Genomic DNA, 27,670 nt, shown 5'->3' with positions numbered 1-27,670 from the left:
CGAGGCGGCGACCGGGACCCGGGGCACCCGCCCCCCGCCCCCGCCCGGTCCCCGCCGCCGCCGCCGCGCGACTATCCTCCCCACCCCGCGCTGGGGTCGGGCTCAGCCGGGGACCGCGCCGCGGCCCGGCCGCCGGCACCGGGACCCGAGAGCGGTGAGTGCGCCCTGGTGGCTCGGGTGGGGCCGGGACAGCGGGGCGGGTGGCGCAGGGACCACAGCGGCCGCCACCCGGCCCAGGGGACCACCGACATTCAGCAAGGCCGGCCCCGACTCCTCCCGGGGCGGAATATTCAAAATCCAGTCTCAGATAAAGGCCACAGGGGGGAGAGGAGGGGCAGAAGGGCCTGGAGGGAGGTCCCTGACATTCCAGGGTTCAAATTGACAGTGCTTCTAGGGCCCAGGGTCCTACCTCCCAGAGGGCGTGCCACGAGAGTGGCGTTGGCGGCACCGCGGACTAGAGGGGGCTGCCCTGCCCTGGGTTCTGCGAGCAGATCTCCGAAGTCCGACACTCTCCAGGGCCTCTGGAGACAAGCCCTGCCTCTGGGTAAACTGCAGCTAAGCCCAGGGGAGAGCACTGGGGAAGGAGTCCAAGGACCCAGGACCAGGATCCCAGCTTTCCTGGGTGTGGGGGGACAGGGCGGGGCACGGGACTAAGATCTACTGAACCCTGCTTGTGCCTAGAGCGTCTCAGGCATCATCTCCTTTAGCTGTTTCGTAGAACCCATCCATCCTGAGTTATTCATTCTCCAATGGGCCTTTTGCTGGGGGGTGCGCGTAGCCCCAGACCAGGAGCTGGTCCCTGCCCACCTAACTCAGTCTAGCTGGGGAGGAAAAGACTACCGTTCTCAAAGTAGCCGGTAGGGGGTCAGCCTTACTTTTCCTTCTTGTCCCAAATGACTAATCTAAGGGGGCACCTGCTGCCAGCAGTACACCCCTAGACTAATTAGAAACCCCCACACCTCTACCATCAATCCTCAGAGGGCCCCTTCTATATCCACAGCACCATATATGCTAGTCACTGGGAGGATTCCCAAGATACCTCCTAGTCTCATCATAGGTTTTGGTCTAGAAGTCACCTCTTCCAGGAAGGCTGTCCTGATTGCCCCCCTCTTGATCAGGAGCTTTTGTTTGTCCAGCTCGCACAGTGTGGCTCCTTCTTAGCTTCCTCCAGCCACAGCTGTTATCAGAGTATAGTAATTGCTGTGTCAAATGCAATTTTCCCTTCTAAGTCAGAGTTTCAAAAAGTCAGCCATTCAAGTCCCATATGTGTGATGTTTTTCTTTGAGTATTTTACTTTGGAGACTGGGTGACTGCAGAACCTCTATCAGGGAATAGAAACTTGAAATTTGCCATCACTATTTTCAGATCTCCTCTGTGCTCCTCCACAGCTTCTTGGGCAGAGTCCATCTTTTTTTTGGTACTTGGGTACAAACCCTGACACCCCCGAATGACCCTGGGGCCCTCAACTGAGGACAAAGAAGGTCTAAGAACCCACATTCTAAAGAGAGGAGAGGGCCAGGAGCGCCCTCATTCTTCTCTGCTCCTCCAGGGCCTGGCTACCTGTGTTGGGGGCAGAAGGGAGAGGCAGGGGTCCATGTTCCGTGAAGCAGCCCGCCACCACGGAGGTCCTCTTGCTGTAAACCATCTCTTTTCTCTGCCCAGCCTGTGCTGGCCCTGCTGCCCTCTGTGCGGTTCCTCGGGGGCCCCAAGACCATCCTCCCACGCCAGACAGCCTTCCTGGGGGCTGTCAGCTCCTTTCCTCCTCATCCACTCAGCCGCACAACCCTGCCTGACAGGTGGAGGGCGTACAGGCCACTCCCTCTCCACTGGCTGCCTCCAGCCTCTCTCCGGGTTTCTTTTCTTCCGGTCCAGAAAGGCAAACTGAGCAGATTAGCGCGGCCCCGCTTAAAACAGGCCTCCACTCAGTAAGGGACCCTGGGCTCCTCTCCCTGCAGCAGCCCCGCCCCCGGCCCTATGAGAATTCCTCTGAAGAATCTCACAGCCAATCACTGCTCGTCCTCTGACCCCAGTTCCCACCCCGCCCCGCCCAGTACGGAGTGTGTGTTGTGAGCCGGGATTAGGATGCGGAGGTCCTGAGGGGATTTATCACTGCTGAGAGGCGCTTCGTGCCTGGTTTGTCCTCGCCTGGATCCCAGGGGTTGATTCCAGGGCGAGAGGAAGAACCCCCGACTCACTCACGGTTCTGTTACACTTAGATACACTTATTTTAAAAAGGAAATTGTGTTCTCCTCCCAGAAGTGGAAAATCAGTGTCCCCTGCCACACAAGTAAGGTAATTAAACAAATAAAAACAAGGTACCTGGCCTTAAACCTTAGCTAGCAGTGGCTTTAAACCTTAACTAGCACCTGTTCTCAGAATACACCCCAGGCTGCTCTCTAGGTTCCCAAGGGAGATGAGCAAGAATTAAAGTGATGCTCACGACTTAATACCACCCACCTGGGACTGTCTTAATGCCGTAAGGTGGATGGTGACAGAATTGGACAGGGAATAACAAACTATACGGCTAAACTCCTATCAGTCAGCACCTGCTGAGAGCGGAGCACCACAACCTTCAGTTCATCCAGTGATGAGGGATCACTTCCTCCAAGAGGCCCATCCTGATGTGCCCCCTTTCCAAGCTGCACTTTTCCTGCTGTAAAGCTTGTCATGCTTTATTGGAATGCCCTGTTGGCTTCCACCAGGCCTATCCCTTTCTCTGCACGACCCAGGTACCTCGCATGGGGCCTGTAGCACGGGTGTTGACTGAACAGATGAATGAATAGTGAATGAAATGACTTTGATCCCACTGCAATGCTCCCAGCAATGCCTTGCCTCCCTCCTCCTCCTCCCTGTCCAAACCCCACACTGTCCACCCTTCAAGACCCTCCTGAAGGGTCAGCTTCTCCAGAGGCCTTTTTCAATTGCACCTGCCCTGATCTCTCTTGCCTCTGACTAGTCCATTCCTGGCAGTGCCTATGCCCAGGGGACGCTCAGTTCCAGGGTCCAGTGTGTTGCCCTACATATCTCAAAGGCAAGCCACTGGGGTGACACCACAGCTTCTCAGTAACTTCCATGGAGTGATTCGATGTGGTGCCTCCTTCAAGGACGCAGCTGTGTTGGGTCCTGGCAGCTGTATGAGTTCCCTGTTGCTGCTGTAACAAATTACAGCAAACTTAGTGGCTTCAAACAACACAAGTTTATTTTACAAGTCTGGAGGTCAGAAATGGGTCTTGCGGCTGAGTTCCTTTATGGAGACTCCAGGAGAAAAATCCACTTCATGGCCTTTTTCAGCTTCTAGAAGCCGCCTGCATTTCTTGGCTCATGGCCAGCTCTCATCTTCAAAGCCAACAATGGCTGGTTGATTCTCTCCCGCCCTGTGTCACTCGGACACTCTCCCTCTTCTGCCTCCATCTTTCACCCTTGTGACGACATTGGACCCATCTGGACAACAGAGGGTAATCTCCCCATCTCCAGATCCTGAACTTGATCACAGGGCAAAGTCCCTTCCCCCAAGAAAGGCAACATATTTAAGATTCCAAGGATGAGGCCATGGACATCCTTGAAAGGGGCCATTATTCTGGCTACCACAATAGCCTCCCCTGGTCATCAGAGGGCACTGTGGCTGGTGGTATATTCACATTAGCTGACGTTACCGAAAGCACTTATTCTCACCCAGGAACTGTTCAGGGCACATTACACAACCTTCCGTAAGGTTGTGCCATTGTTATCAGCCTCATTTTATTGGTGAAACCTTGGCAGTTTAAATAAATTGGCAAGGGGCAGAGCTGGGATTTGAACCCAGGCCACCTGGCTCCATGGAGCATCTCCTAATTCTGAGGCCACACTGCTTCTCTGGCACCATGATCACCCCCAAGATGCCTGCTGCCAGCCTTGGATCAGGCCAGGCAAGGTCTGATTCTCCAACTCAGGGGGAGAATTTTCACCCAGATTCTCTGGGTGAGGAAACCCCCAGAGGCTATAAATTCCTTGTCAGTCCTTCCCGTTTCAGCCCTTTCTCACCATCCTACCACCCACACCCCATCAGAGGCACCTAAGCTTCCCCAGGGAGGCTGAAGGGTGCTTCCAGGGTTCCCTTTAGGGGCTCTGGGAAGGTAAATCTGGAAGAGTTTGGGGAACCTGAGCCAGAGGCATGCACATGAGCCATCCATAGGCCCTGGATGAAGAAGGTATCCTAACATTTACTGAGCACCCGCTAAAGGCAGCTGTAGTTGTAAGAGATTTATTCTTATTAACTCATTTAATCCAACAACCCAGTGGGGATACTGTTACCATACCCATTTCACAGATCAGGAAACAGTAGCACAGAGACTTCATGTGACTTTCTGAGGTCACACAGCCAATGTGAAGAGCCGGGATTCGATCCATTCTCCATAAGCAAGAGAACCAAGGAGGAGGCTGGTCAACACCAGTCTGTGGCCCAGCCCACGTCCGTCAGCTATGCCCTTGTTTGTGTCTTCCCAGCATAATCTGCTCTCTTTGCATCTGCTAGCCTGGACTCCTGCTTTCTATGTCAATAGATTTCTTGAGAGCACCTTTGTATGTCATTCTTACACTGATCTTCATTTTAAAGAAGAAACTGGGCCTCTGGAAGGCTGCATAACTTGCCAGGGCTCTAACAACCAGAGTGCAACAGATTTGGGATTTAAACCCAGACATTCAGATGCCTGAGCAAGCCCAGCCTGAAGGCCTCCTCCAGGAGTCCTCAGCCCAGCCAGGGATGGGACACGGGTTCCCGCTCTCCAGATGTGTGTGCTCACCTAGACTGGAGCTCAGAGCTTCCTGCCTTTGAGTATCCACGTTAGTCACGCTCTGTCCCACAGCCCACAGATTACCTGAGTGGGAGTGGAAACAATGTGTGGCATTAATCAGATTGGCCGTCTGATTAATCAACTCAGGCCCGAGCCTGCTAGAGTGTGGTTGATGCCAAAAAAGCTAATTCTCGGAAAAACCAGCTCCTTGTTGCTTGAAACTGTCCTGGGAGCTGCTTGACTCAGCCGTGGCCAGTACGTCTCTAGAGGGAAGGTCTCCACCCAAATGAGTGGCTAAGAAGCTCACAGCGATAGGAAGTGCAGGGCAGGGGGGGACCCGCAAGAGGAGGCCCGGGGCCGAGACAGTTGGCACTGGAGCCAAGGGATGAAGTAGGGGCTGATTTCATCATTTGGGGGATAAGGAGAGATTTCCTCTCAAGCTGGCCAGCTGTACTAACTGGAAGAATGAGCTGAAAAAAAGAGTATTTTAAAGGTGGGTAATCTGTTCATATTCTAAAGTTTGCATACATCCTTCCATTAGTGTGAGTTTGCAGTGATGTCACATTTGGCAACATCCCCTTATCCGCATCAGTCAGGGTCCTGGCGGGAAAAGGAGGCCACCAAGCAGGGTGGGTGAAGATAGGCCAACACAGGGATGGTTTTTAAGGGCGTGGGTAGTAGCATCAAGGGAACCAACGCAGGAGATGCAGCGCCCCGGGACTAGCCTCTCCAGGGCGCCGTGACCGACCTGGCCTTGGAAGAGGAAGTGGGGAGAGCTTACGACTGCAATAAAGGGAGTGCCCAGCCTGCAGCGATCTTGACAGGGGGATCAGGACGCCCCTGACCCCAGACCCTGGCCATCCTCTGATCCCAACAGGAGCGAGAGGTCAAGGGAACCCCGCGATAACGATCAGTAGACTAGGATGGAGAAGGGTGAAGAGTGGATTCGGATGGCCCAATAAAAAGTCCTCAGCATATTTCTGACCTCTGCCTCCAGCGCGTCCATCCCTCCATCAGCTGCCATTTCTGAGCCCCTGCTGTGTGCCTCCTTGGGCTTGACATCAGGAAAATGCAAATGCCAAGACCAAAAATGCATGGAGAGACCGGAAAAGAGAAATCGGCACGATCATGCCTTGCACCGGGTATGGAGAAATTCTGACCACGTCTCTGGAGCCCAGCCCAACGCGGGAGAGGATTTCTGTGGGCAAGAAAGACAGTTATTAGTGCAGCATCTCCAACCAGCATTCCTTGAGCATGGGCCATAATTTACCATTCTCTAGGTCCCGGAAGGTTCTGGAAAACAATGCATGGCTCATTTTAACTAAATGAGCTGTTTGCCATTTATCTGGCCCATGCCAGGTTTTTTGTTTACAGAACAACCCATTCTGCTGCCCCTGCCAAGGACTGGACATCTTGACACCAAGAAACACAGCAAAGTCTAGTCAAAAGGCAAATTGTAGGCAGCGCAATGAGTGTCTTTGCTTCTCGGAATCGATCATTTTCTTGGGGGGAGCATGGCCAGAGATGCCAACCTTGTATTCCAGGCCAATGCTCCATCGTCTAGTGACTGGTATAGATGCCATGCTGTTCTGTTTCTGAAAATTGAAGTGTGAATCAAAATGGAGTCTGTTTTCATTGAAGACTGTTTAGACCATGAAAAGTTCTAGATATGTTTGGATATCTGTATGCAGAGACTGTGGACTAGAAAACATAAGACATGGAGACAGGCCCACCAAGTACTGCCCCACTGCCCCCACTCCAGAGGCCACCGCCTGCTGGGTTACAGTATGCATGCCCCCCCACCCCGCCCCACACTGTCCCATGTGGCAGGACTCACTTTGTAACCAGCTTTCTACACAGCATGCGCTGTACCCCCCTGAGAGTCAGAATCCTGGGTCCAGCAACTGATGATGTGCTTTGAAAAACAGCCCATTCCTTTCCCGGAATGCCATTCAAGTACTGGCTCAGACACTCAGAGCTGAGTAGCCTTCAGCAATTCACTGAACCTCAGTTTCCTGATCTGTGAAGGGGAGAGAACAGTAAACGCTCAAGAGATAAAAGCTGTATATAAGAGGGTATTTGGAGCAGACAATAATAACAGCTAACATCTACCGAATCCTAACATGTTGAGCTAAGGGCTTTACTCGATTTAACACAGGCAATTGTCTCAACCCCTTTCGGAAGCTGTGTCCCCCATCACACCAAAGGAACCTGGCACAGAGAGGTTGAGGGATTAGTCCCTACTAGCAGGTAGCAGAGCTGGGATTCAAACTCAGGCATCTGGCTTTCCAAGCCAAACTCTTAACTACTACTTTCAGTATGGCAATTAAAGAAAAAAAAAGTATCAGTGCATTTTTATGGCATGAGTAATTAATCCAGAAAAGTCCATTATTTGTGAAGATTTTGCAAGAAGGAGGAATTTCAAAATGAGGACCAGCAGTAGAGGCTGGATCACCAACCTCTGAGAAGAGTGGGGAGGTTGCTGGGCATTTGCCCAACGGTAAAGCAAAAGTCGCTGCCTCCTCTGTTCCCTCTGCCCCCCCTCCCCAGGTGTCTTCTGCCCTCCTGCCCACTGTCCATTTCCTTTGAGAGACTCACCTAGCAGCCAGGTCACGAAGTGTGAAGCTTTGAGCTGTCCAGAGGAGTTAGCAGAAGGTGAGCCATCAATGTGTCTCTTTGCCTCCCCTGCCTGCCCTCCAGCCGTCCTCTAGCCTTAACCTTCCAAAATCTGTTCTGCCAAACAACCAAGGAGCTTCTGCAGACTCCTGCAGCCACCAGTCGCAGACACTCTCTTCACAAACAGGGGTGAGCCAGGCACTGGCCCAGGAATGAGAGTCCTGCAGAGAGATAGCTGTGGGCCAGTGACCCCAGTGGGCAATGCAAAGAATGCAGGGAAGGGAGCAGGGGGGAGGCTGCGCACAAATTGTCTGGGACAGCCAAGAAGGCTTGAGAGGGGAGGTGACTTTCAGGGCTTACAACTGGGGCAAGGGTTCAGGAGATGGGGCAGGAAGTCTTGAATGGAGAGGGGCACAGGAGCTAAAGTGTGCCGATGTGAAAGAGAAGGTGCTGAAAGTACAGCAGAGAGTGGCTTGGGATAGGATGCAGGTGGTGATGAGGGCTCTGGACTCACCCGCCCAGGTTTGAATCTCATTGCTTCTGCTTACTACCTGTGTGACCTTGGGCAAGTTACTTGACCTCTCTGTGCTTCGTGCCCCAATGTGTAAAATGTGAATAATAATAGTATCTATCTCGCAAAACAGTGAGGATCAAATGAGTTCATGCATTTACATGCTTAGAGCAGTGCTTGGCACACAGAGAGTACCCCAAAACCTAGAGCTGTGACTATTGTTAATGTTTTCGTCTGGGACCTTGTGGGGCAGAGGGCCCTAAAGCCTTGCATTCGCCACCAAACCAGGAGGAGGTCCTCTGTGCTGTCCTGGTCACCCCTGCTGCAGGCACACTCAGGCTCTGGGAGGCACCAGAGCAGGGGGCCAGGAGCCAGCAAATCCAAGAGCAGACCCACCCCAGCTGCCCACCCACCCGCCCCTCCCTCCTGTGCTGCGAAGTGGAGAGAGGCCCTAACAGCCAGGGGACACTTCATCTACTGAGTGGCTACTGATGTGCTGGCTCTGGGGACACAGAGGTGAACAGGGCAGAAAGGTGGCTTTGCTTCATGAACTCTCCTTGCCTAAGGAGGGATGTGCCTGGAGAAGGACCCTTGTCCTTCTGCAGCCAGGCCCAGGCTGAGCCCACAGTGACAGCTCCAGAGCCTGTCCTGGGGAGGACGGTGGGGGGAGGGGAATGCTGTGCCTCCAGGACGGGGCTGCGCGACCGCCAACCCCAACCCACCGCGGCTCTTCCCCGCAGGCGCCTGGCCTGTGGCCTGTGGTCACAGTGAAAGTCAGGGTGCTGCCCAGCAGGGCTGGGTGTGCCCGACGGGGGCGGGAGGAGGGACGGGAGACTCGGGGGCACACTGTGGTTCCGTGTTAAGAGGAGGAGGAGGGTCTGGCCGGGAAATGGACCCGCCAGCATCCCCAGGCCACCCCCACCGGCAGCCAGCGGACGCAGTGTCCACCCCGCTCGCCGCGCGCCGGCCATAGGAGAGAACGCAGGCGACGCGCGGAGTGACTGCGGCCGGGGCTCTGGCCTCTCGCCACGCAGGTACGTGTCCCCATCCGCGGAGCCAGTCGTCCTCCTCTCGCCACCGCGGCGGCGTCCCCGGCGCGCCGAGCCCAGGAAACCGCGTGCGGGCGGCGGCGGCTGGTCCTGGTCTCCGGCATCCAGCTCGGTGCCTGCTAGCGGCCGGGGTGCGGGCACCGGGCCCCACGTGCGCGCGGCGCCATGCGGGGCGGGGAGGCCAAGGGCTGGCGCCTGGAGCGGCCCCGCGGGTGCGTGACGGCGGCAGGCAGGCGCGGCGGCGGCGGCGAGCCCGCCGGGAGGGAGGGCTCCGCCTGCGGTTGCCGCCGGGTTTAGCAGCCACCCGTCCGGCTGGCTCGGAGGCCACCCGGTCATTTCTTCCTCCCCACCCCCTGCCCCTGTCCCCGCCAAAAGTCGGCTAACCCTTCGCCTCCTAGAGCTCAAGGGCACAGGTGAGCCAAAGATGCGGAGTGGGCCAGGTTCTCCGCTCCTTCAGTCCGCGCGGTGCCTCTTCTGCACAGGGCGGGATTACTGAGGCCAGAACAAGCCCCGCCGCCCGGGGAGGGGAAACCTTGCCCGTGATTGGCCGAAGGAGCGGCAGGTGGGTGGCCGGTTGGCAGGGCCCCCTCCCCACAATCGAGCGGGACCCAGGTAGTCCTGGAGCTGGAGAACCGCGAGGCGGCGGCCCAAGGCGCCGAAAAGTCTCTTTGGGATTTAGCGGTGGGCGGAGGAGAAAGCCTGGTTTGGAGCCAGACGCTGGGTGGCTTTGGGCAGGTCACTGGCTGTGGCTAGGCCTCTGTAATATGGAGAGTAATACTAGCCGCGCCACTGCACAGAGGGTTGTGAGAATAAAGGCGACGTGGTAGTGGTTTGCAGCTCTTACAAAGCAGAGATGATATGGTTAAGTTTGGCTTCATCCCCCCGCCCCCACGACTCATGTAAGCTTCCAAAAGATGGAAGGAAGAGAAAGCATTCCTGAGCCTGACAGAGGACGCAGAGCTGGAGCAAGATGGATGCTTTAGACTGTACACACTAGAAAACCTGTGCTCGAGAGCCCAGACCCACGCGAGAGCAGCGACCCCAACCACAGCGGTGGGAATACCTGGTCCTTAACCTGCTAAGCCACCGGGGAAGTCCTGACTTACCCTCAGTATCGCCGTCTGTGAAATGGGCATGATAATAGGGCTTACTTCCTAGAGCCTGAGATGGTGCAAGTAAGGATCTTGCCTGGAAAGCCTCGCAGTGTCCCTAAATGTTAGCTCTGACTATTCTTGTTATTACTATTATGTTGCATCCTTCTGGGTACAGCACACACTGTTGGGAGAGAAGACTCATCTAACAGCAGACAGAGTGGAACACAGGGTTTCATCCTTCCTAGCTGCCTAGTCTCAAACAAGACACCTTGCTTCTCTGAGCCTTAGTAGCTCATGGGGAAAATGGAGATGTGTCCTATCCACCTTGCATAGTGTGATAAGCCCTTAGATGATTTTGGAGGAAAAAAAACAACGAAACTTACATTCCAGGTATCCTTTGTTACATCACAAATCACTTCAAAAGATGGCAGCTTAGAATAACAGCACTCACCTGTTTTGCTCAAGAATCTGCTATTTGGTCTTGCTTGATGGGCTAGCTTGTCGCTACTCCTTGAAGCATCAGCTGAGATGGCCCAGCTGGGCCTGGAGGGTCTTCTTCCAAGATCACACACTTGTGTGGTGAGACCGTGGGTCCTGGCTGTCAGCTGGGATTGCTGTCACTTAGGCTCTTGGTACCTCACAATGTGGGCCTCTCTAAGAGGCTACTTGGGCTTCCTCATAACATGGCACCCAGGTTTCAAGAGCAACTATCCCAAGAGATAGGAAGTGGGGCTGCCAGGCTCTTTAGACCTGGATTCAGAAGGTGGTACAGTGTGGCTTCCACTTTATTCTATGGGTCAAGTAGTCACAGGGCCTGCCTAGACTCAAGGGGAGGGGCTTACACCCCACCGCTCCATGAGAAGAGTATCCAGCAATTTCCAACCGTCTTGAATCTACCACAACTTTCCTTCTGCCTTTTTTTTTTCCTTTTCTGGGTGCCATGATGGCAGATGAATTAATCTTTGCAGAGGACATAGGGTTTCTCTTGGCGAAGACCAGCAAAGATGCAAATATCCATGACTAGGGCCTTACCCCAGAGCCTGTTTGATCAGGATCAGTTTCTCTGGGCCTGATTCAGGGCTGGGGGCCGGGGGGGGGGAGGGGAGGGCAGGCATGTTGCATGGTGGCTTCTCTAGTGTCTGTTTCCCTGCAACCTCTGAGGCTTCAGTTATCAGCTCTGCTAATGCTGTGGCTTTAAACCAAGAGGGAGAAGCCACAGAGAGAGAGAGAGAGAGAGAAAAGAGAGGGAGTAATTTGAATTCCGAATACTGGGTTTTAGCAGGTGGCCCAGGCTGAGTGTAAGGAGGATCTCTGCAGCTCTTAACCCCAGGAGAATTCTGTTTCTCAAGAGGGTTGCTGCCTGGGTGTTTGCAGTGATTGTTGTCAGACTTTATTAGGTTATTAATTGATGGGTTGGAGCGCGCCGGGCTGGAGGCAGGCAGCCGGTGGGGGTGGCAGGCCTGGAGTGTTGCCATGGCAACCGTGGAGCCTGTGGTTTCGGCCCCGGCCTCAGAGCAGGAAGGATGCCCCAGATGGCTCAGACCTTCTCAGACAGACCACAGGTTCTCCAAGAAGAAACCAAAGTCTGTTTTGCAGGCTTCTATTGTAATGCATTTTCGCACATGGCCACCTAGTCTGAGTCAAACCAGCCCTCTTCCTGTTGCCCCCTCCCACATCCTGACTGCCCCGCTCAGCTTGTTAGCACCTAGCTTCAATTTCAGCCACGATGGCCTTCCAGGTGGGCTGCAGAAAGAAATGGAGCTTAGGCTCCTTTATTCATTCAAACAGGCAACACATTTTTGTTGTGCATTTTGCGAACGAAACCGCACCTTCTCCTTCCTCAAGGAGCTTACGGGCGGAAGAGGGAGATGCCATTAGCAAAAGTCATCATACGAATTCCCGTGGCGGCATTGGCAATTACTAAAATACAATTAATTAAGACCTTGACTTGAATCCCAGCTCTGCCACTTGCCAGCCGTGTGACCCTCGGTCTCTTAGGTGGTGAAGCTGGGGTGATGATGATCTCCTTGCAGGGGGGCTCTGAGGCATCATCAAGGCACATCCTGGGAGGCACCGGGGCTGGCACATAGCAGCTGCTCAAAGCGTGCAAGTGTCTACCCATGTGCCCTTAGCTGGTACCCATGTGTCATTTGGAAGCCAAGGGCCACCTTCTGTCTGCCTGAGCAGCCCTGGTCCCAGCTCCCTGGCAGCCACAGTGATCAAACACGCAGGCCTCACCCCTCAGAGGTCTCAGGTCGGCCAGGGAAGGATGAGAAGAGCCCAGGGCTTGGGTCAACGCTGCGGGGGGATGGGCAGGGAAATGTGCTTATCACGGGTGTCGGGTGTCGGGTCTCCTGTGTGGAGGAAGTGGCAATTGAGCCGCCCTAAAGCAGTGGTTCTCAGACTGGTGTGAGCCAGAAAAACCCAAGGGAACTGCTCCAAGTACAGCCTCTTGGCCCCGTCCCTCAGTGACTCTGATTCAGTGAGTCCAGGGCAGGGCTGGGAACCTGCACGGAGCAGTGGGTCCTGGTGCAGGTGTCCTGCGGCTCACCTGAGAAACACTGCCTTGAAGACTGGGGAGAAGGGTGTGGAGAGGACGAGGGATGTTTTAGACGAAGAAACAGAGGCGGGGAAGTGGGTAAAGCCACATGTGGGCCCTCAGAGCAAAGGACTGAGGGGCCCACACTGCCCATCCCCCACTCTCAGGGCGGCCCCCCTCAAAGGCCGCCCCCAGCCAGAGGGTAGCACGCCTCGCCCTCACGGCACATCGCTCTTGGTGCTTCTGATTGGCCCTGAAGGCTTTGGTTTCAATGTGCTCCCTCCTCTTTCCTTATTAGACTTTGTCCAGGATGGGAGTCCAGGTTTTTACTCACTTATTTCGATTCAGTGGGTTTGGACTGAGCTTGAAAAGGTGTGTTTTCCTTTTTCTTTTTTCTTTTTAGGGCCACACCTGTGCCTATGGAAGTTCCCAGGCTTGGACCTACACCACAGCCACAGCAACGCAGGATCCAAGCCACATCTGTGACCTACATCACAACTCAAGGCAATGCCAGATCCTGAACCCACTGAGCAGGGCCAGGGATTGAACCCGTGTCCTCACGGACGCTAGTCAGGTTCATTACCACTGAGCCACGATGGGAACTCCTATTTATTTATTTATTTCCTTCTTTCCTTCCTTCTCCACCCCTTCAAGTGGCCGGCACCCCAACCCCGGCTGTCCCTCTCTCTGTCTTTCAGTTATCAAGCATTTCATAAGAGCCAGACCCTCTGGCAGCATTGTCCTGGTCACTGTGAGGCTGCAAAAGAGAGAGCGTGGGCCTGGGCTCAGGGGCCTCGGAGCTGGTTAGAGGGGCAGAAGCTCAGGCCCCACCCCAGACCTACAGAACCAGAACCTCCATCTTAAACAAGAGTCCTAGGAGGAGTTCCCATTGTGGCTCAGCAGGTTAAGAACCTGACTAGTCTCCAGGAGGATGTGGATTTGATCCTTGGCCTCGATCCGTAGGTTAAGGATCTGGTGTTGCCACAACCTGCGGCGTAGGTCAAAGATGCAGCTCAGATCCTGTGTTGCCGAGGCTGTGGCCTAGGCCGGCAGCTGCAACTCGGAGTCGACCCCTAGCCTGGGAACCTCCATATGCTGCAGGTGTGGCCCTAAAAAAGAAGGAAAAAAAAAAAGAGTCCTGGGAGATTGATGTGCACGCTGACATTTGAGAAATGCTGCTCTGCAGGATTCTCAATAAGTACAACATGCTGGTTGGGGGAGGCAGGATAATGGCCCCAAAGGATGGCCAGTCTCTAGTCCCTGGAGCCTGTTGATATGTTACCTTACGTAGCAAAGGGACATTAAGGTAGCAGGTGGAATTAAGGGGGTAAATCAGCTGACCCTCAAATAGGGACCTTTCCCTGGATTATCTGAGTGGGTCCAGTGTGATCACAGGGTCCTTAAAAGTGAAAAAGAGGGTAGGGGTGGGGGTCCGAGTCAGAGAAAGAGAAGTGAAGATGCGGCCAGAGGTCAGAGTGGTACAACGCAAGGCGGGCTCCATCTGCCATTGCTGGCTTTAAAGATGGAAGGGGGCCACCAGCCAAGAAGTGCTAGAAGCCTCCAGAAGCTGCAAAAGGCAAGGAATGGGGTTCCCCCTAGACTCTCCAGAAGGAATGCAGGCTGCTGCTAACTTTGATTTTTAGCTCAGCAAGATCCACCAAACGGAAAGGTAAGAAATGATTATTGTGTTCCAGCGGCTAAGTGTGTGGTCATTTGTTCCAGCAGCGACAGGAAACCAGTCAAGAGCCCTGTCCTTTGAGTCAAACAGCCCTGCCGTTTCCCTGCTCTATGATCCTGAGCAGGGAAGTTGCTGGCACGCTCGGAGTCTCAGATGTCTTGTGTGTAAAACAGGGTTGATGCTGGGGTTAAAACAGGAAACATCTAGAAGGCACTCAGCACCTGCTCCTAAAACGCCAGTGACTGTGCTCCCCGATCCTCTATTGCCCCAGCTCTTCTCTGACCCCATGAGGGAGGGCTGCAGTGCCAGACATTTTGGGAGGCTCTCTGCTGGTCCCCCTCTCCGTCCTTGAAGCCATCTGAATTCATACCTGGCCACTTGGAACTTGCAACCAAGCAGCGCTCTGCCTCCGCTCCTCTGATGAAGGTGCTGAAGTGTAAGGCCTGGCACAAGTCAGTGAGGTCCCTGGAGGGGCTTAGGAAATGGTCCTGAGAGCCAGAAGACCCCATGAGGCCAGAGGCCGGTGCTTCGCTGCCCGCTCTGAGCCACTCTGTTTAAAAACACGGATGCTCGCCTTACAACCCAGAGCCTTCCTCTGATGCCCTCGCTCTGCTGGTTTATCCAACAGGCTCCAACCCGCCTCCACCTCAGTGAGTCTCCTCCTGGCTGCCCTCTGGAATTGTCCAGAGAGCTTTTAAAAACACTGATCCTGGCACCTCACCTCCTGAAAGTATGATTTAATTCATCTGGGGTGTGGGGCCTGGGCAATGGTGTTATTTTTTATAAGCACCCCGGGTGTTTACTAATGCAGTTGTGACCCACTGGCCCAGATGTTGGTTGCCAGCAGCTGGAGGGTGAAGCCCTGGGGGTGAGAGTGGAAAGAATCAGCTTCCCCCGCCCTTGCCTGCTGTCCCGTGGCTCTTGTATCCGTGGAATATTCTAGTTACCTGAGCGACACCCTGTCTGGCTCTAGTGAGGACCTCTGGCTCAGGGCTCAGCATCCTGTACCTCCTGGGGTCCTGCAGGTGCTCAAAGGTGGCTGGGAGGGTAGAATCAGCACTCCAGCTCCTCCTGCATCCTTCCAAGTCCCTGGGGTCCCTGCCCCGAATTCAGACGCTAGCCCTCCTGCCAAGTCGGTCGTTATATCTTGGGTTTGTGGAAAGGAGCCCCAGGGCCTGGGGGTGGGGGAGCAGTCCTGCTGCCTTCATCACCGCCCTCATCCTCTGGCTGCCGAGGGTTCCTTGCGGCCACCCAGCCTGACAGCAGATCTGAGTTCCCATGATTCTGCCTCAGCTCAGGAATGGGCAGCCTCCGGCTGGGATTTTCTGGACCGAGCTGGGAGGCGTGGTCTGCGCGAAATCGCCAGAGCGGGGAGCTTGGGTCCCGGCTGCAGGGTCGCCCCGGGGGTCCGCCAGGGGCGTGCAGTCTCCTCCCCACCCGAAGGCCTCCGCGAGCCGGCGGCGCAGGAGGAAGCCGGCTGTCTAAGGTTTGCGGGCAGAGCTGCAGCGGCGGCGGCCAGAGTCAGCGGGGACCCGGATCCCCTCGGGCTGCCGCTCCTGCCTGCTCCTCCCCCTTCCTGGGCTCCAGAGGCTGAGCACAAGGGAGGCAGTCCAGCTGTTTCCACACCGGGATCATGACCCATTAGTGGATTAGGAAAGCAGTTTGGTAGCTCACCACCTGCATTTAAAAAATCAAAAGAGAGTAGAAATGATCTGAGCAGCTCGCAAGTGGTAGGGTGAGTATTGCTCCGGGAGGTGTGTGTCTCCGTGTGTGTGTCCTCTGCATTTGATGTCTTTGTGCGCTGGTTGCAAGGTCAAGTGCATTCCTTGCTGTGGTCTGGGGTCCAGAGAGCTCAAAGGCAGTGAGGTGGTGCCTAGAAGCCTGGGTTCTGGATGCAGATCCACCGCCTTCTTGTGCCGCCGTGAGCAGCGAGGTTAGCCTCCCCGGGCTTCCGAGTCTGTGAAATGGGCTCCCAGGGACAGCGCCATGGACTCACTGCGACTTTGGGACCCCAGAGGGGACTGAACTTTGAAACCGTTTCCGGGGCTTAGACTTGAGATCGTCTCCTCTCTGTGGCTGGAGCGAGGCTGTTTAGGGGACAACTGGGGACTAAGGGGGAAAAAAAATGCAGCCTGCTCTCTACTTCTGTCTCAGAGAAAGACATCAACAGCTTCTGAAAAGAGCCCCAGAGACTGAAACAGCCCTTTTAAAGAGTGTGCAAGTTTGACCAGCGAAAGGGAAAGGAAGTGGGGCGGGCAGGAAGCTCCCGGCTCTGTGTGCTGGGGGCTCCCCTGAGCAGAGAGTAACTGTGCGTGTCAGTGTGCCACCACTCCGAAAAGCCAGGCGACAGATTAGATCACTGTTTATGTGCCGGCTGAAGGCGCAGGCACCTCCGCCTTCTGGCTGGGAATGTGCAGGCAGCCCGTAGCTTGAGTCAGAGGCCCTTCCCTTCTTCAGGGGCTTAACTGCTCTTGGAAGTTCAAGTCCTCTGTGCTGATGGGCATTTGTCGAAGGTTTGCTCACAGGTGCTGCGTTGCTTCGGGGTAGGCTCTCCATTTCTGTGCTGGATGATAAAGCGAGGCGGCTGCAGCGGTTCTGTGTTGGGAGTCTTTGCCCCAAAGCCCGCCTCCACCCCCTTGGAGCACCAAGCCCTGGGCACACAGGAGGTTTTCCTCCGTGGGTATTGAGGAAGTGGTTGACCTGGAAGAGCATCCGTCAGGGCCAAGGAGCTGCCCCAAGACCAAGCCTGGGGGCCTTGTGCTGGCATCTAGGGGGACTGGAGCCTGATGAAGTCTGGAGGTGGGGGGGTGGTTGCTCCCAAGCAGGTGTGATGAAGAGAAAGATGGCGTGGTGTAAAGGGGGACGTGGGCCAGTCTGAGTTCAAAACCCGCCTTACCACATTGTAGCTGTGGAATCTTGAGCAGCTTGTTTTTCCATCTGTAAAATGGGTGCCAGTGAGAGCGGTATTGAGGGAGAGTACGGATGTGCTGAAATGTCCTTGGCACGCGGAGGGCTCTCACCCTTGGTCCTTCTGTCCCGACTCTGTTTTCCCATTTAAAGGATGCTTTGCATTCACTGTGCCTTTGCTTTTTGAGGAGCAAGCTTTCTGTGGAGAACAAGCAGAGAAGGGACGCTCTTGGCAAGATGTAGAATCCATGCAGAGGTGCCTGTCCTTGGGGAATGGCAGGAAAGAGGCCTGGCTGGGATAAGGCCTGGGTGAAAACGCAGGACCCTCTGCGGCCAGCTTAGGTAGCCTAAGCAGATGCCAGGCTGCTGGAGAGGAGGTCACAGCGATTCCTCCCTCTCCCTCTTCTATTTCTACTAATGACATTTCCATGGTCCTAGCACCCAACCTCAAAACCCCATCCACTCACCCAGCCATCCATCCACCCACTCAACCATCCATCCACCCACCCAGCCATCCATCCACCCACTCAACCAGCCATCCACCCACCCAGCCATCCATCCACCCACTCAACCAGCCATCCACCCACCCAGCCACCCGTCCACCCACTCAACCAGCCATCCACCCACCCAGCCACCCGTCCACCCACTCAGCCATCCATCTCCCCATCTGTTCACTCACCATCTATTCATCTACCCCCTCAGGCTTTTATTTACTCATCTTACTCATCCACCTCCCCAGCCAGCCAGCCAGCCACCCACATACCTCTCCACACATCCATTCATCTAACAAAGAATTTGGGGGAGCTCATGACGACCAAGCATTGAGGAACATCTCAGATTTGTCCCTGTTTGTCCCCACCTCCCTTTGAATGAGTTGGCAGTTTCTCTAGCTTCTTGTGGTTAACTCTCTGGCCATGCCCTCCTCACAGCTAGCCCGTTGTGCCAAGCTACCTTCAGTTCCCCACAGGTTCCTCTCTGGCGTTTAGCCTGTTCCCTGTGTTGTTTCCATGGACAGAAACTCCCCTCTGCCCTGGCCGCCCTCCCCGCTACTCTGGCTTTTCTGGCTGGGTCGGGTGGTCTCCTGTGTACTATTCTCTTAAAGTCCTGTCCTCCCACTAGGAGCGAATCTTCTCTTTTCTTCTTCCTCCCATGAAACTAAAAGCAACTTGAGTTCCTCTAGGGGCCAGTATCTAGTACAGTGCCTTCCATCTAACAGACACTCAGTGTGTGCTGTGCAAATGGATAAGTCGGTGGATGGGTGGATGGATGGATGGATGGATGGATGGATGGATGGATGGATGGATGATTGGAGAGCCATTGCAGGGTTTGAAGCAGGAGTGATTAGGTTAGATCTGTATTTTAGAGGATGGCTTCAAGGCTGCTAAGATGGAGACAGGGAATCCCATCAAGTCTGCGCACTGATGCTGGGGAGGAAGTCTTGGCCAAGCCAACCTGGAGCTCTGGTGAGGGAGCTGAAGAGGAGATGGATGTGGGAGATATTTAGGGGGTGAAAATGGTAGAACTGAGTAACGGAGTGGATGCTGTGCATGAAGACGAGGGATAAAGGTGAAGGCCAGCCATTCCACGAGTGACTGGGCAGGCGGAGATGCCAGTTCCAACCACAGACTAGTGGATGGAGGCAGGGGGGGCCTCAGCCAGCATGCCCCCTGGAAGAGGAGGAAGCTGCCTCTGTCAGCCTTCCACCTGGGGGTGGGGAGGACGTCTGGGAGTCATCAGAGCGTTGATGGGGTTGAAACCAGGGAGGAGATGCCCTGTGTGTGGGGAGGACGTCTGGGAGTCATCAGAGCGTTGATGGGGTTGAAACCAGGGAGGAGATGCCCTGTGTGTGGGGTGAGAAGAACAAGCCAACTTTGAATAGGAGTGGGGTGGATGCCCCCAGCCCTCAACACACACACAGCCTTGGTTTGGGTGTGTGGCGTTCCTGACTTCCAAGCAAGGAGGCTCCCGAGGATGGGAGCTATTTCTTCCCTATCTCTCAGTCCTCATGTCCCCTGGTGCCCGGAGCAGAGGCTCCACAGATACTCGTGGAATAAAACCAGGAGGTACTGGACAGTTAGACAAGCCACCTCAACCCTCTGGGCCTCAGTTCCCTCACCCTTAAAATGGGGGAGATAGTAGGGCTGCTGGGAAGAGGGGCCAAGAGGGCGGATGTGAAATGCTGTGGAAACTGTGGAAGATGTTGCAAATACAAAGCGTAAGCACCCTGACAGATGCAGGCACCTGTCCTGAGCGCCTGAGTCAGGCTGTTGATTTCCCAAGGGCCGCATCCAGGTTCTGCCCACCAGGTCTTAAGTTCTCCTTCCAGCCACCTGGGAACTCACGCAGGACACCTGATCAAGAGTGAAACCCCAGACCATCTAGGCCTGGGAATGCTTTGCCACTCAAAGTGCGGTCTGTGGGCGCAGCAGCCCCAGCCATACCTGGCGGATGGTTGCAAGTTTCTGAGCCCCACCGCAGACCCAGAGTCAGAACTCTGGAGGCAGAGCTCTGGCGTATGTGTAACAAATCCTCCAGGTGACTCAGATGCCCCTAAGTTTGAGCAACTTGGCTCTAGAACCCCCAAACCTCTTTTTGCTTCACAGAGATCACAGGAGGCACTTCAAGCCAAACATCCTGCGTGTTTCCTCTTTGCCCTGGAGACTTGAGTATTTCTGATTTGGGCTGCCAGAATTTGCTTACTGTTGGCCCAGGAAAAGGGAGCCTGCAAACCGTCACCCCAGCCTGCCCCACACAGGTGTACACGCACCGCTAGCAAACAGCAGGCTTCAGCCAGGTGACTGGAATCCCTAAGACCCGGCAGGATGGGTTTTCGCTTTGGTTTCCTTTGCCTGTTTTGCTTGGTGCCCTGGAGCCAGTGTTTATGAATGCATTTCTGTCTTCCTGTGGGAAGATTTTACGAGGACTGTGGAGAAGCCGAAGTAAATTCAGAGATACGGACGTCCTGGGAGGTTGTCCCGGGGGGCTGCTCAGGGACTTCCGCACAGGTGAGCCAGATGCACCATTTGGACCCACAGGTGTGAGTCTGTGATTCGGGGACAGGGGAGCTGGCAAGAGGAGGGCGAATGGGGCCGAGTTTTGACTCACTGGGCTGTGCAGGGGTTCTCAGGCCTCAGCTGCCTGTTCGCCCCTTCCTTCTACCATCAAAACATTTAAGTAAAAACAAAAACACGAAAAGCCAAAACCAAAAAAATACGCTTGTGTGCTGTTGATGGGAATGCAAAATGGTGCAGCCACTGTGGAAAACAGAAGGATGCTTCCTCAAAAAACTAGACATAGAACTGCCGTATGATCCAGCCACTCCACTTCTGAGTATATACCCCAAAGAACTGAAAGCAGGGACTCAGACAGAGGTTTAAGTGCACCCCACGTTCATAGCAGTATTATTCACAATAGCCAAAAAGGTAGGAACAGCCCAGATGTCCGTTGACGAGTGAATGGAAAAACAAAATGCAGAATACACAGATAATGGAATATTATTTAGCTTTAAAGAGGAAGGAAATTCCAGTACATACTACAGCGTGGATGAACCTTGAGGATGTTGTGCTAAGCCAGCCACAAAAAGGCGAATGCTGTGTGCCTCCCCGTATGTGAGGCATCTAGAGTGGTCAAATTCAGAGGGACAGGAAGTAGACCAGCAGTTGCCGGGGGCTGGTGGGAGGGAGGATGGGGAGCTAGCGTTTAGTGGGTTCCGATTTTCAGTTGGGGATGCCGAAAACCATCTGGAGGTGGATGCTGCTGATGGTTGTGCAACAGCGTGAATATACTTAATACCACTGAACTGTACACTTAAAAAATCGTTAACGTGGTACATTTCATGTTATATGTATTAAACCGCAATTAAAAACAACAAGAAGAAAAAGCACCTTCTTCCATCACCATCTCTGAAATCGAAGCCTGTGTTCCGGGGAAGATGGGGAGGTGAGTGCTACTGGGAGCACTCAGTCTTCTGGGGGCTGAGACACTGGGGGGGCAAGTCCCAGGTGGGAACTGGATGTGACAGGGAGCTGGGCTTTGGAGCAAGGTGACCTGGATTCTAATGCGCATGCTTGCTTCCTCCTGCTGGCTTGAGGCCAGTCGCTTCCCCTTTTGAAGCTCAGTTTCCTCACCTATAAAATGGGGAGGTGCCATCTACTTACTCATTCCAGAAGTCCTCCTGATGCGCCAGGCACTGTTCAAGGTGCAAGGCCCTCCTGGAATTTACATCCTTGTGGAGGAGACGGATCATCCACAAGCAGACAAGTAAATAAACCAGGAAAATCTCAGATGCCCATGGGAACCCTGCAGAGCAATGAAATAGGAAGGGGGGATGGTGATGAGAGAGGGGCCTGCTCCAGCGGGAGGGCCTCAGGAGCGGGGACATTTAAGCTGAGACCTGGAGGCGAAGGAGCCAGCCCTGGGGTGGAGGCGGAGGTGGGGGAAGGGCAGGGGCCCCCACTCTGGGAGGGGCGGAGCCAGGCTGGGTGACTGAGGCACAGAAAGCTGGCCTGGGAGGCTGAGTGGCGTGTCGGCGGCGGGCAGGGTAGGGGAAGTTGGGGCCGGATCACGTTGGGCCTTGTGGGAGTTGGGGAGTTTTACTGTGGCTGTGATAACCCACCGTGAAACTGTCTCAGTGGGTTTTGAGAAAGGAAGAGGAGGACCCGCTTTGCATCTTGGGAAGATTGCTGTGGCTGCCCTGGGGGTAAGAGTCAGGGGAGTGGGCGTGCTGGGGCGGGGGTGGGGGGGGGGGGCGCTTGGCTGCAGAGAGCACCACAGGGAGTCCAGGTGAGAGGGGACAGCTGTGGGACATTTTAGAGACTCTTATGAAAGCCACAGGATCCTTCTCCAGGAAAAATGCACACAAATATTTCCTAGGTTGAGCAGGTGATTTCAGGGGAACCCCTCACGATTATCCTCCACGAACCCCAGGACTGGAACTGCTGGGCTGGAACGTCTCGGAGCTCCTTCCCAGTACCTTGCTCCAGCTTCCAGGCTGAGCCCTGGCTCTGATGGCCACAGGGCCAGTTGGGAGCCAGCAGGAGGGAGGCTGTGGAGGGAGGGGCTGTGGTCGGTGGGTGATGAGCCATTGCCTGTGGTGGAAGGGGCTTCCTTCTTGGTCCCTGAATCCTGGCTTGACTGTGGTAAAGACACAGCAAAGGGCAGGGTTGATCTGCCAGTATCACAGAACAACTTAATTCAGACCCCATTCATTCAGAATCTGCAACCCTATGGACCAGGCGTTCCTAAAGGGGTAGGGGCAGGTGCAAATTGGTACCTGAATAGAGTGGAAAAAAAAAAAAAGATACTATAGTGCTTTGTCATCCTCCAAAAGGCCAGAAACGGATATGCAGTACAACCAAGGGAGTAGGGGGCGGGCGGGAACGATTAGGAAAAAAACTGTCTAAAAATCCTCCTTGGGGAGTTCCTGTCGTGACTCAGTGGGTTAAGAACCCGACTAGAAACCATGAGGATTCGGGTTCAAACCCTGGCCTCGCTCAGTGGGTTAAGGATCCGGCGTGGCTGTGAGCTGTGGTGTAGGTCGCGGACGCAGCTCGGATCCCGCATTACTGTGGCTGTGGTTATGGCTGGCGGCTGCAGCCCCATTTCAATCTTAGCCTGGAAACTTCCATATGCTGAGGGTGAGGCCCTAAAAAGCAAAAAAGAAAAAAAAGTGCTCCTTGGGAGGAGGAGGATAATGAACAACAACAAAAAAGGTGGATGTAGACACAGTGAGATTTTTTTCATCTGCGCCAGAAATGTTAAATCAATAGAGCAGCTCAGCCCTTTCATTTTGATATATTAATTTATAAAGCAGGCTACAACAAAAGTTTTTATTCTATCTTGTTCAAATGTATTTGTATGCATAGCAATAGCATTTTCTTTGTTAAATTCTCAACAATAGGAACTTTTTACTGATTTAAGTAAGGCTACCATCTTTCATTCTGCCTCTTCGCCTCTGGAAAAACAGTGCTGTGTATTTTGACATGTTTTACGTGGCCCTGGCAATGACCCTGAAGGCACGTGTTTTTGTTTTCTTTGTTAAAAGTTTTATTGCAGTCTAGCTGATTTTTGATGTTGTGATAATTGCTGCTGTACCACAAAGTGGTCCAGTTATACATAGATAGACATATCCATTCTTTTTCCGATTCTTTTCCCATGTAGGTTATCACAGAATATGGAGCAGAGTTCCCTGTGCTAGACTCACAGGGAGAGTCCCCATTGACCATAAACAATAGTGTGCTTCTGCCCATCCCAAACCACCAATTCATCCCTCTCCCCCACCTTTCCCCTTTGGTAACCACAAGTTAGTTTTCCAACTTTATGAGTCTGTTTCTGTTTCATTTGTATCATTTTTTAAATATTCTATATATGAATGATGTTATATGATATTTGTCTTTCTTTCTGACTTACTTCACTTAGTATGATAATCTCAGGGTCCATCCAGGTTGCTACAAATGACATTATTTCATTCTTTTTTATGGCTGAGTAATACTCCATTATATACATTATATGTAATATATTGTAAATAGTCTCGCAGTGACCATTGGGGTGCATGTGTGTTTTCTTTTCTTTTTCTTTTTTCTTTTTTCTTTTTTTTCTTTTGGCCATGCCTGTGGCAGGTGGAAGTTCCCAGGCCCAGGGACTGAACCTGCGCCACAGCAGTGACCCCAGCTGCAGCAGTGACAATGCCAGATCCTTAACCCACTGAGCCACAACGGAAATCCATGCATGTATCTTTTTGAATTATGTTTTTTTCTGGATATAGGGCAGGTGTTTTCATCCCTGTTTTATAAATGAGGAAACTGAGGCTAAGGTAGGATAGATGACTTGCCCAGCCTGTCAGCAGCTAACCCTAGCCTGCGTTCATGTCTGTCAGGGCCTGGTCCTGTGCTAGATCCCCAGTTCTACCAAGGAGAGGTAGCAGGGCCCTTCTGGAAGCTTGGCCTTTTTTCTTGCCTGAGCACCAGGATGTGGATGAGGTTGGGCCTCCTCTGTGCTGTGTGGAGAGGCCCCCACACACTGAGGGGCTGTGGCCTCAGTGTTGACCGACCGGGTGATTCCTTTGAGCAAGCTGGAAAAACGTGAATGGTGCTCAATGCTGCAGAAGGCGGGCGGGGGGGGGGGCTGGGACCCACACCGCTGTGTGGGTTGGATTTGATCTTTACCTTGGCCTTCCCTCGGAGAGCTGGCTCGAGATGGGCTCGAGCTCACAAGACCTCCAGGCCTTGCGTGCTGCCCTGAGGGACCAGGACCATCACTAAGGGACGGGAAGCCAGGGCAGGGGGATGTGGAGACGGAAATCGCCTTTCGGTGGCTTGGTGTGTGACCCACGCAGAGAGTCTAGTTGAGTCGGAGGGAGTTGCCTGGATCATCTTCTAAACTAAACGAGGCACTTAGAACAGTGCCCGACACCCAGCTGGTGCTAGGCACACGTTAGTTCCTATCATCCTAAGCCTCCTGCCTTTGACTTTCAGGGGCTTTCTCACCACCGAGGCCTAGCCTTTGACACAGCTTGAACCACATCCTGGAAACGAGATGGCAGTAGAGAGACTGGCCCGTTCCTGAGCCCATGAGGGGTGAGGAGGCCCCTTCAGGCCCAAAGATGGGGAACATCACAGCGGACAACGCCTCGCTGCACTGCGCCATCGACCACACCATCCACCAGACCCTGGCCCCGGTGGTCTACGTCACCGTGCTGGTGGTGGGCTTCCCGGCCAACTGCCTGTCCCTCTACTTCGGCTACCTGCAGGTCAAGGCCCGGAACGAGCTGGGCGTGTACCTGTGCAACCTGACGGTGGCCGACCTCTTCTACATCTGCTCGCTCCCCTTCTGGCTGCAGTACGTGCTGCAGCACGACCACTGGTCCCACGGCGACCTGTCCTGCCAGGTGTGCGGCATCCTCCTCTACGAGAACATCTACATCAGCGTGGGCTTCCTCTGCTGCATCTCCATCGACCGCTACCTGGCCGTGGCCCACCCCTTCCGCTTCCACCAGTTCCGCACCCTGAAGGCCGCCGTGGGCGTCAGCGTGGTCATCTGGGCCAAGGAGCTGCTGACCAGCATCTACTTCCTCATGCACAAGGAGGTGGTGGAGGACAGCGACCAGCACCGCGTCTGCTTCGAGCACTACCCGCTCGAGCCGCGGCAGCGCGGCATCAACTACTACCGCTTCCTGGTGGGCTTCCTCTTCCCCATCTGCCTGCTGCTGGCCTCCTACCGCGGCATCCTGCGGGCCGTGCGCCGCAGCCACGGCACCCAGAAGAGCCGCAAGGACCAGATCCAGCGGCTGGTGCTCAGCACCGTGGTCATCTTCCTGGCCTGCTTCCTGCCCTACCACGCGCTGCTGCTCGTGCGCAGCCTCTGGGAGTCCAGCTGCGACTTCGCCAAGGGCATCTTCAACGCCTACCACTTCTCCCTCCTCCTCACCAGTTTCAACTGCGTGGCCGACCCCGTGCTCTATTGCTTCGTCAGCGAGACCACGCACAGGGACCTGGCCCGCCTCCGGGGGGCCTGCCGGGCCTTCCTCGCCTGCTCCAGGACCGGCCGGGCCAGGGAGGCCTACCCGCTGGGTACCCCCGAGGCCTCCAGAAAGAGCGAGGACCCCGAGCTGCTGGCGAAGCTCCACCCGGCCTTCCAGGCCCCTCACCCGCTGGGAGCGGGAGGGTCCCCGGCGGGGGCACTGAACTAGCCGGGTCCCCCACGTGCGGGGCGAGTGGAGACCGGGGCTTGCTCGACGGCTGCCCCCGCCTGGCCACGGGAGGGCGCTTCTTGCTGCCCCTGGAGCGGGGAGGGGACGATGGGCCTGGGCCGCAGATGACCCTTCTGGTTCCAGGGAGCCTGCTGTGGCTGCCTGGTCCGACGGGGCTGCCGAGTGTGTCGTCTGCTGTTGGCTGGGCTGCTGGTGGGAGGACGACCAGGTCACCTCCTGGTCACCTCCAGGAGGTGTCCAAAGAGAAGCTGGGGTGGGGAGCACAGAGTGTGAGGACATGGAGAAAGGGGCCTGGGAGGGGAGGGTGGGGACCGCCTGCCAGGACCTTCCAGTGCTGTGGTCACAGATGACACCTGTCCCAGTGCACTCGTGCTGTCTGAGGAGGTGACACACGAAGGTGACTTGTCATCTTTAGCATTTGAGCCCCACACCACAAAGGGGCGGGAAAGAAGGCGGATGGAGCCAGGAGGTTGGATGGGGAGCAGGACAGTGGGGAGGCGTTTGGGGCCCTGGGAGTGTGTTGGCGGGGGGACAGTGGGGAAGCGATTGGCAGAGGAGAGACCCCAGATCCAGCCAAGTCACAGTTTCACAGGGAGAGTTGAGCGGATTCCTCCATCTGGGGAAGGTGGAAAATAAATTTTCCAGGGCTGATGGGAAATAAATCTTAGGGCTCCCGGGGGCTCCGTGGGGGTGATGTCTCTGATCTTTTAAGTGTCAGGACAGAGGCCTAAAGCAGGGTGTCCAACTGAGTTCCCTACACACATTCCTCCTCATTTATTTTCTATTTCTACCTGCCTAGAAGGACCAGACCTGGAAGCCTGGGACTCTGTGTGTGTGTGTGTCCATGGTTAAAATGCCGGCGCCTCTGAGACAGCTATGCATCAAGACACTGAAGCTAGAGTCGCGGGACTGTGGGCAGTGTCCCCGCCATACACAGCGTGGATGCCAGGCCGTCTCGGAGATGATTGTTCTCCCTAAGTTCTTTTTTTTTTTTTTTTTTTTGTCTTTTTGCTATTTCTTTGGGCCGCTTCCGCGGCATATGGAGGTTTCCAGGCTAGGGGTCTAATCAGAGCTGCAGCCGCTGGCCTAGGCCAGAGCCACAGCAACGCGGGATTCGAGCCGCATCTGCAACCTACACCACAGCCCACGGCAACACCGGATCGTTAACCCACTGAGCAAGGGCAGGGACCGAACCTGCAACCTCATGGTTCCTAGTCGGATTCGTTAACCACTGCGCCACAACGGGAACTCCTCCCCAAGTTCTTAGACACAACAAAGCAAACAACAGAGAGATGGCATTCTCAGCCCAAGACCTGGCTTAAAGCACCACTGTGGTTTTAATAGCCCCTGTGACCCAGAGAGGAGGAGGCCCTAGGCTCACCCTGCCTCCTTTGTGCTCCAGCACTTTCCTTCTGACACGTGTCCCACCTCACTCACCAGGGGCGTGACAGCGGGCCTGCAGGACACATGCATGCCACCCAGGATACTGACCACAGTGTCCCATTCTGTCCTGGAAGGCTGGGCACGAGGCTCATCTCTCCTGTAACTTCCTGCCCATTCATGTTAAGCCTCTGCCTGGGGAACCTACCAAGGACCAGAAGAACGTCTTGCTGCTCCAAGGACCTGCCCTCCTCTACTGAAATGCTAGCGCTTCAGGTTTCCTGATCGAGTGGCTGGGGCCAGCTCTGACTTCCCTCGAAGACCTGGGATTTGAGCTCGCACAGCCAAGGGGCTAGGTGGGCTCAAGCCTGGGAAGGGACCAGGGGTAGAAGATAGAAGCTGGCATCAGTAGAACGTTTC

General features: G+C 54.8%; 1 protein-coding gene across 2 annotated transcripts; it reads left to right on the top strand.

Annotated features, from left to right (window-relative positions):
- The first annotated feature begins 50 nt into the window (after nt 1-50).
- Nucleotides 51-26,852, top strand: GPR68 (G protein-coupled receptor 68). 2 transcript variants are annotated; one of them, XM_047797042.1, is made up of 2 exons: nt 51-154; nt 24,636-25,862. In XM_047797042.1, the coding sequence occupies exon 2, from the start codon at nt 24,731-24,733 to the stop codon at nt 25,847-25,849; it is 1,119 nt and encodes a 372-aa protein (XP_047652998.1). In that variant the 5' UTR covers nt 51-154; nt 24,636-24,730; the 3' UTR covers nt 25,850-25,862. The 2 variants fall into 2 exon arrangements, with proteins under 2 accessions (XP_047652998.1, XP_047652999.1); XM_047797043.1 differs by lacking the exon at nt 51-154 and adding an exon at nt 15,531-15,991 and having other exon boundaries at nt 24,636-26,852.
- The last annotated feature ends 818 nt before the right edge of the window (nt 26,853-27,670 follow it).

The sequence above is a fragment of the Phacochoerus africanus genome, chromosome 9 (genome assembly GCF_016906955.1).
Source record: "Phacochoerus africanus isolate WHEZ1 chromosome 9, ROS_Pafr_v1, whole genome shotgun sequence".
In the NCBI taxonomy this organism is placed as follows: Eukaryota; Metazoa; Chordata; class Mammalia; order Artiodactyla; family Suidae; genus Phacochoerus; species Phacochoerus africanus.
The sequence above is the reverse complement of the archived record's forward strand: the minus strand, read 5'-3'. Positions and strand labels throughout refer to the sequence as shown.

Coding starts and splice junctions, on each gene's coding strand:
- GPR68 (XM_047797043.1), top strand. CDS start 24,731: ATGAGGGGTGAGGAGGCCCCTTCAGGCCCAAAGATGGGGAACATCACA.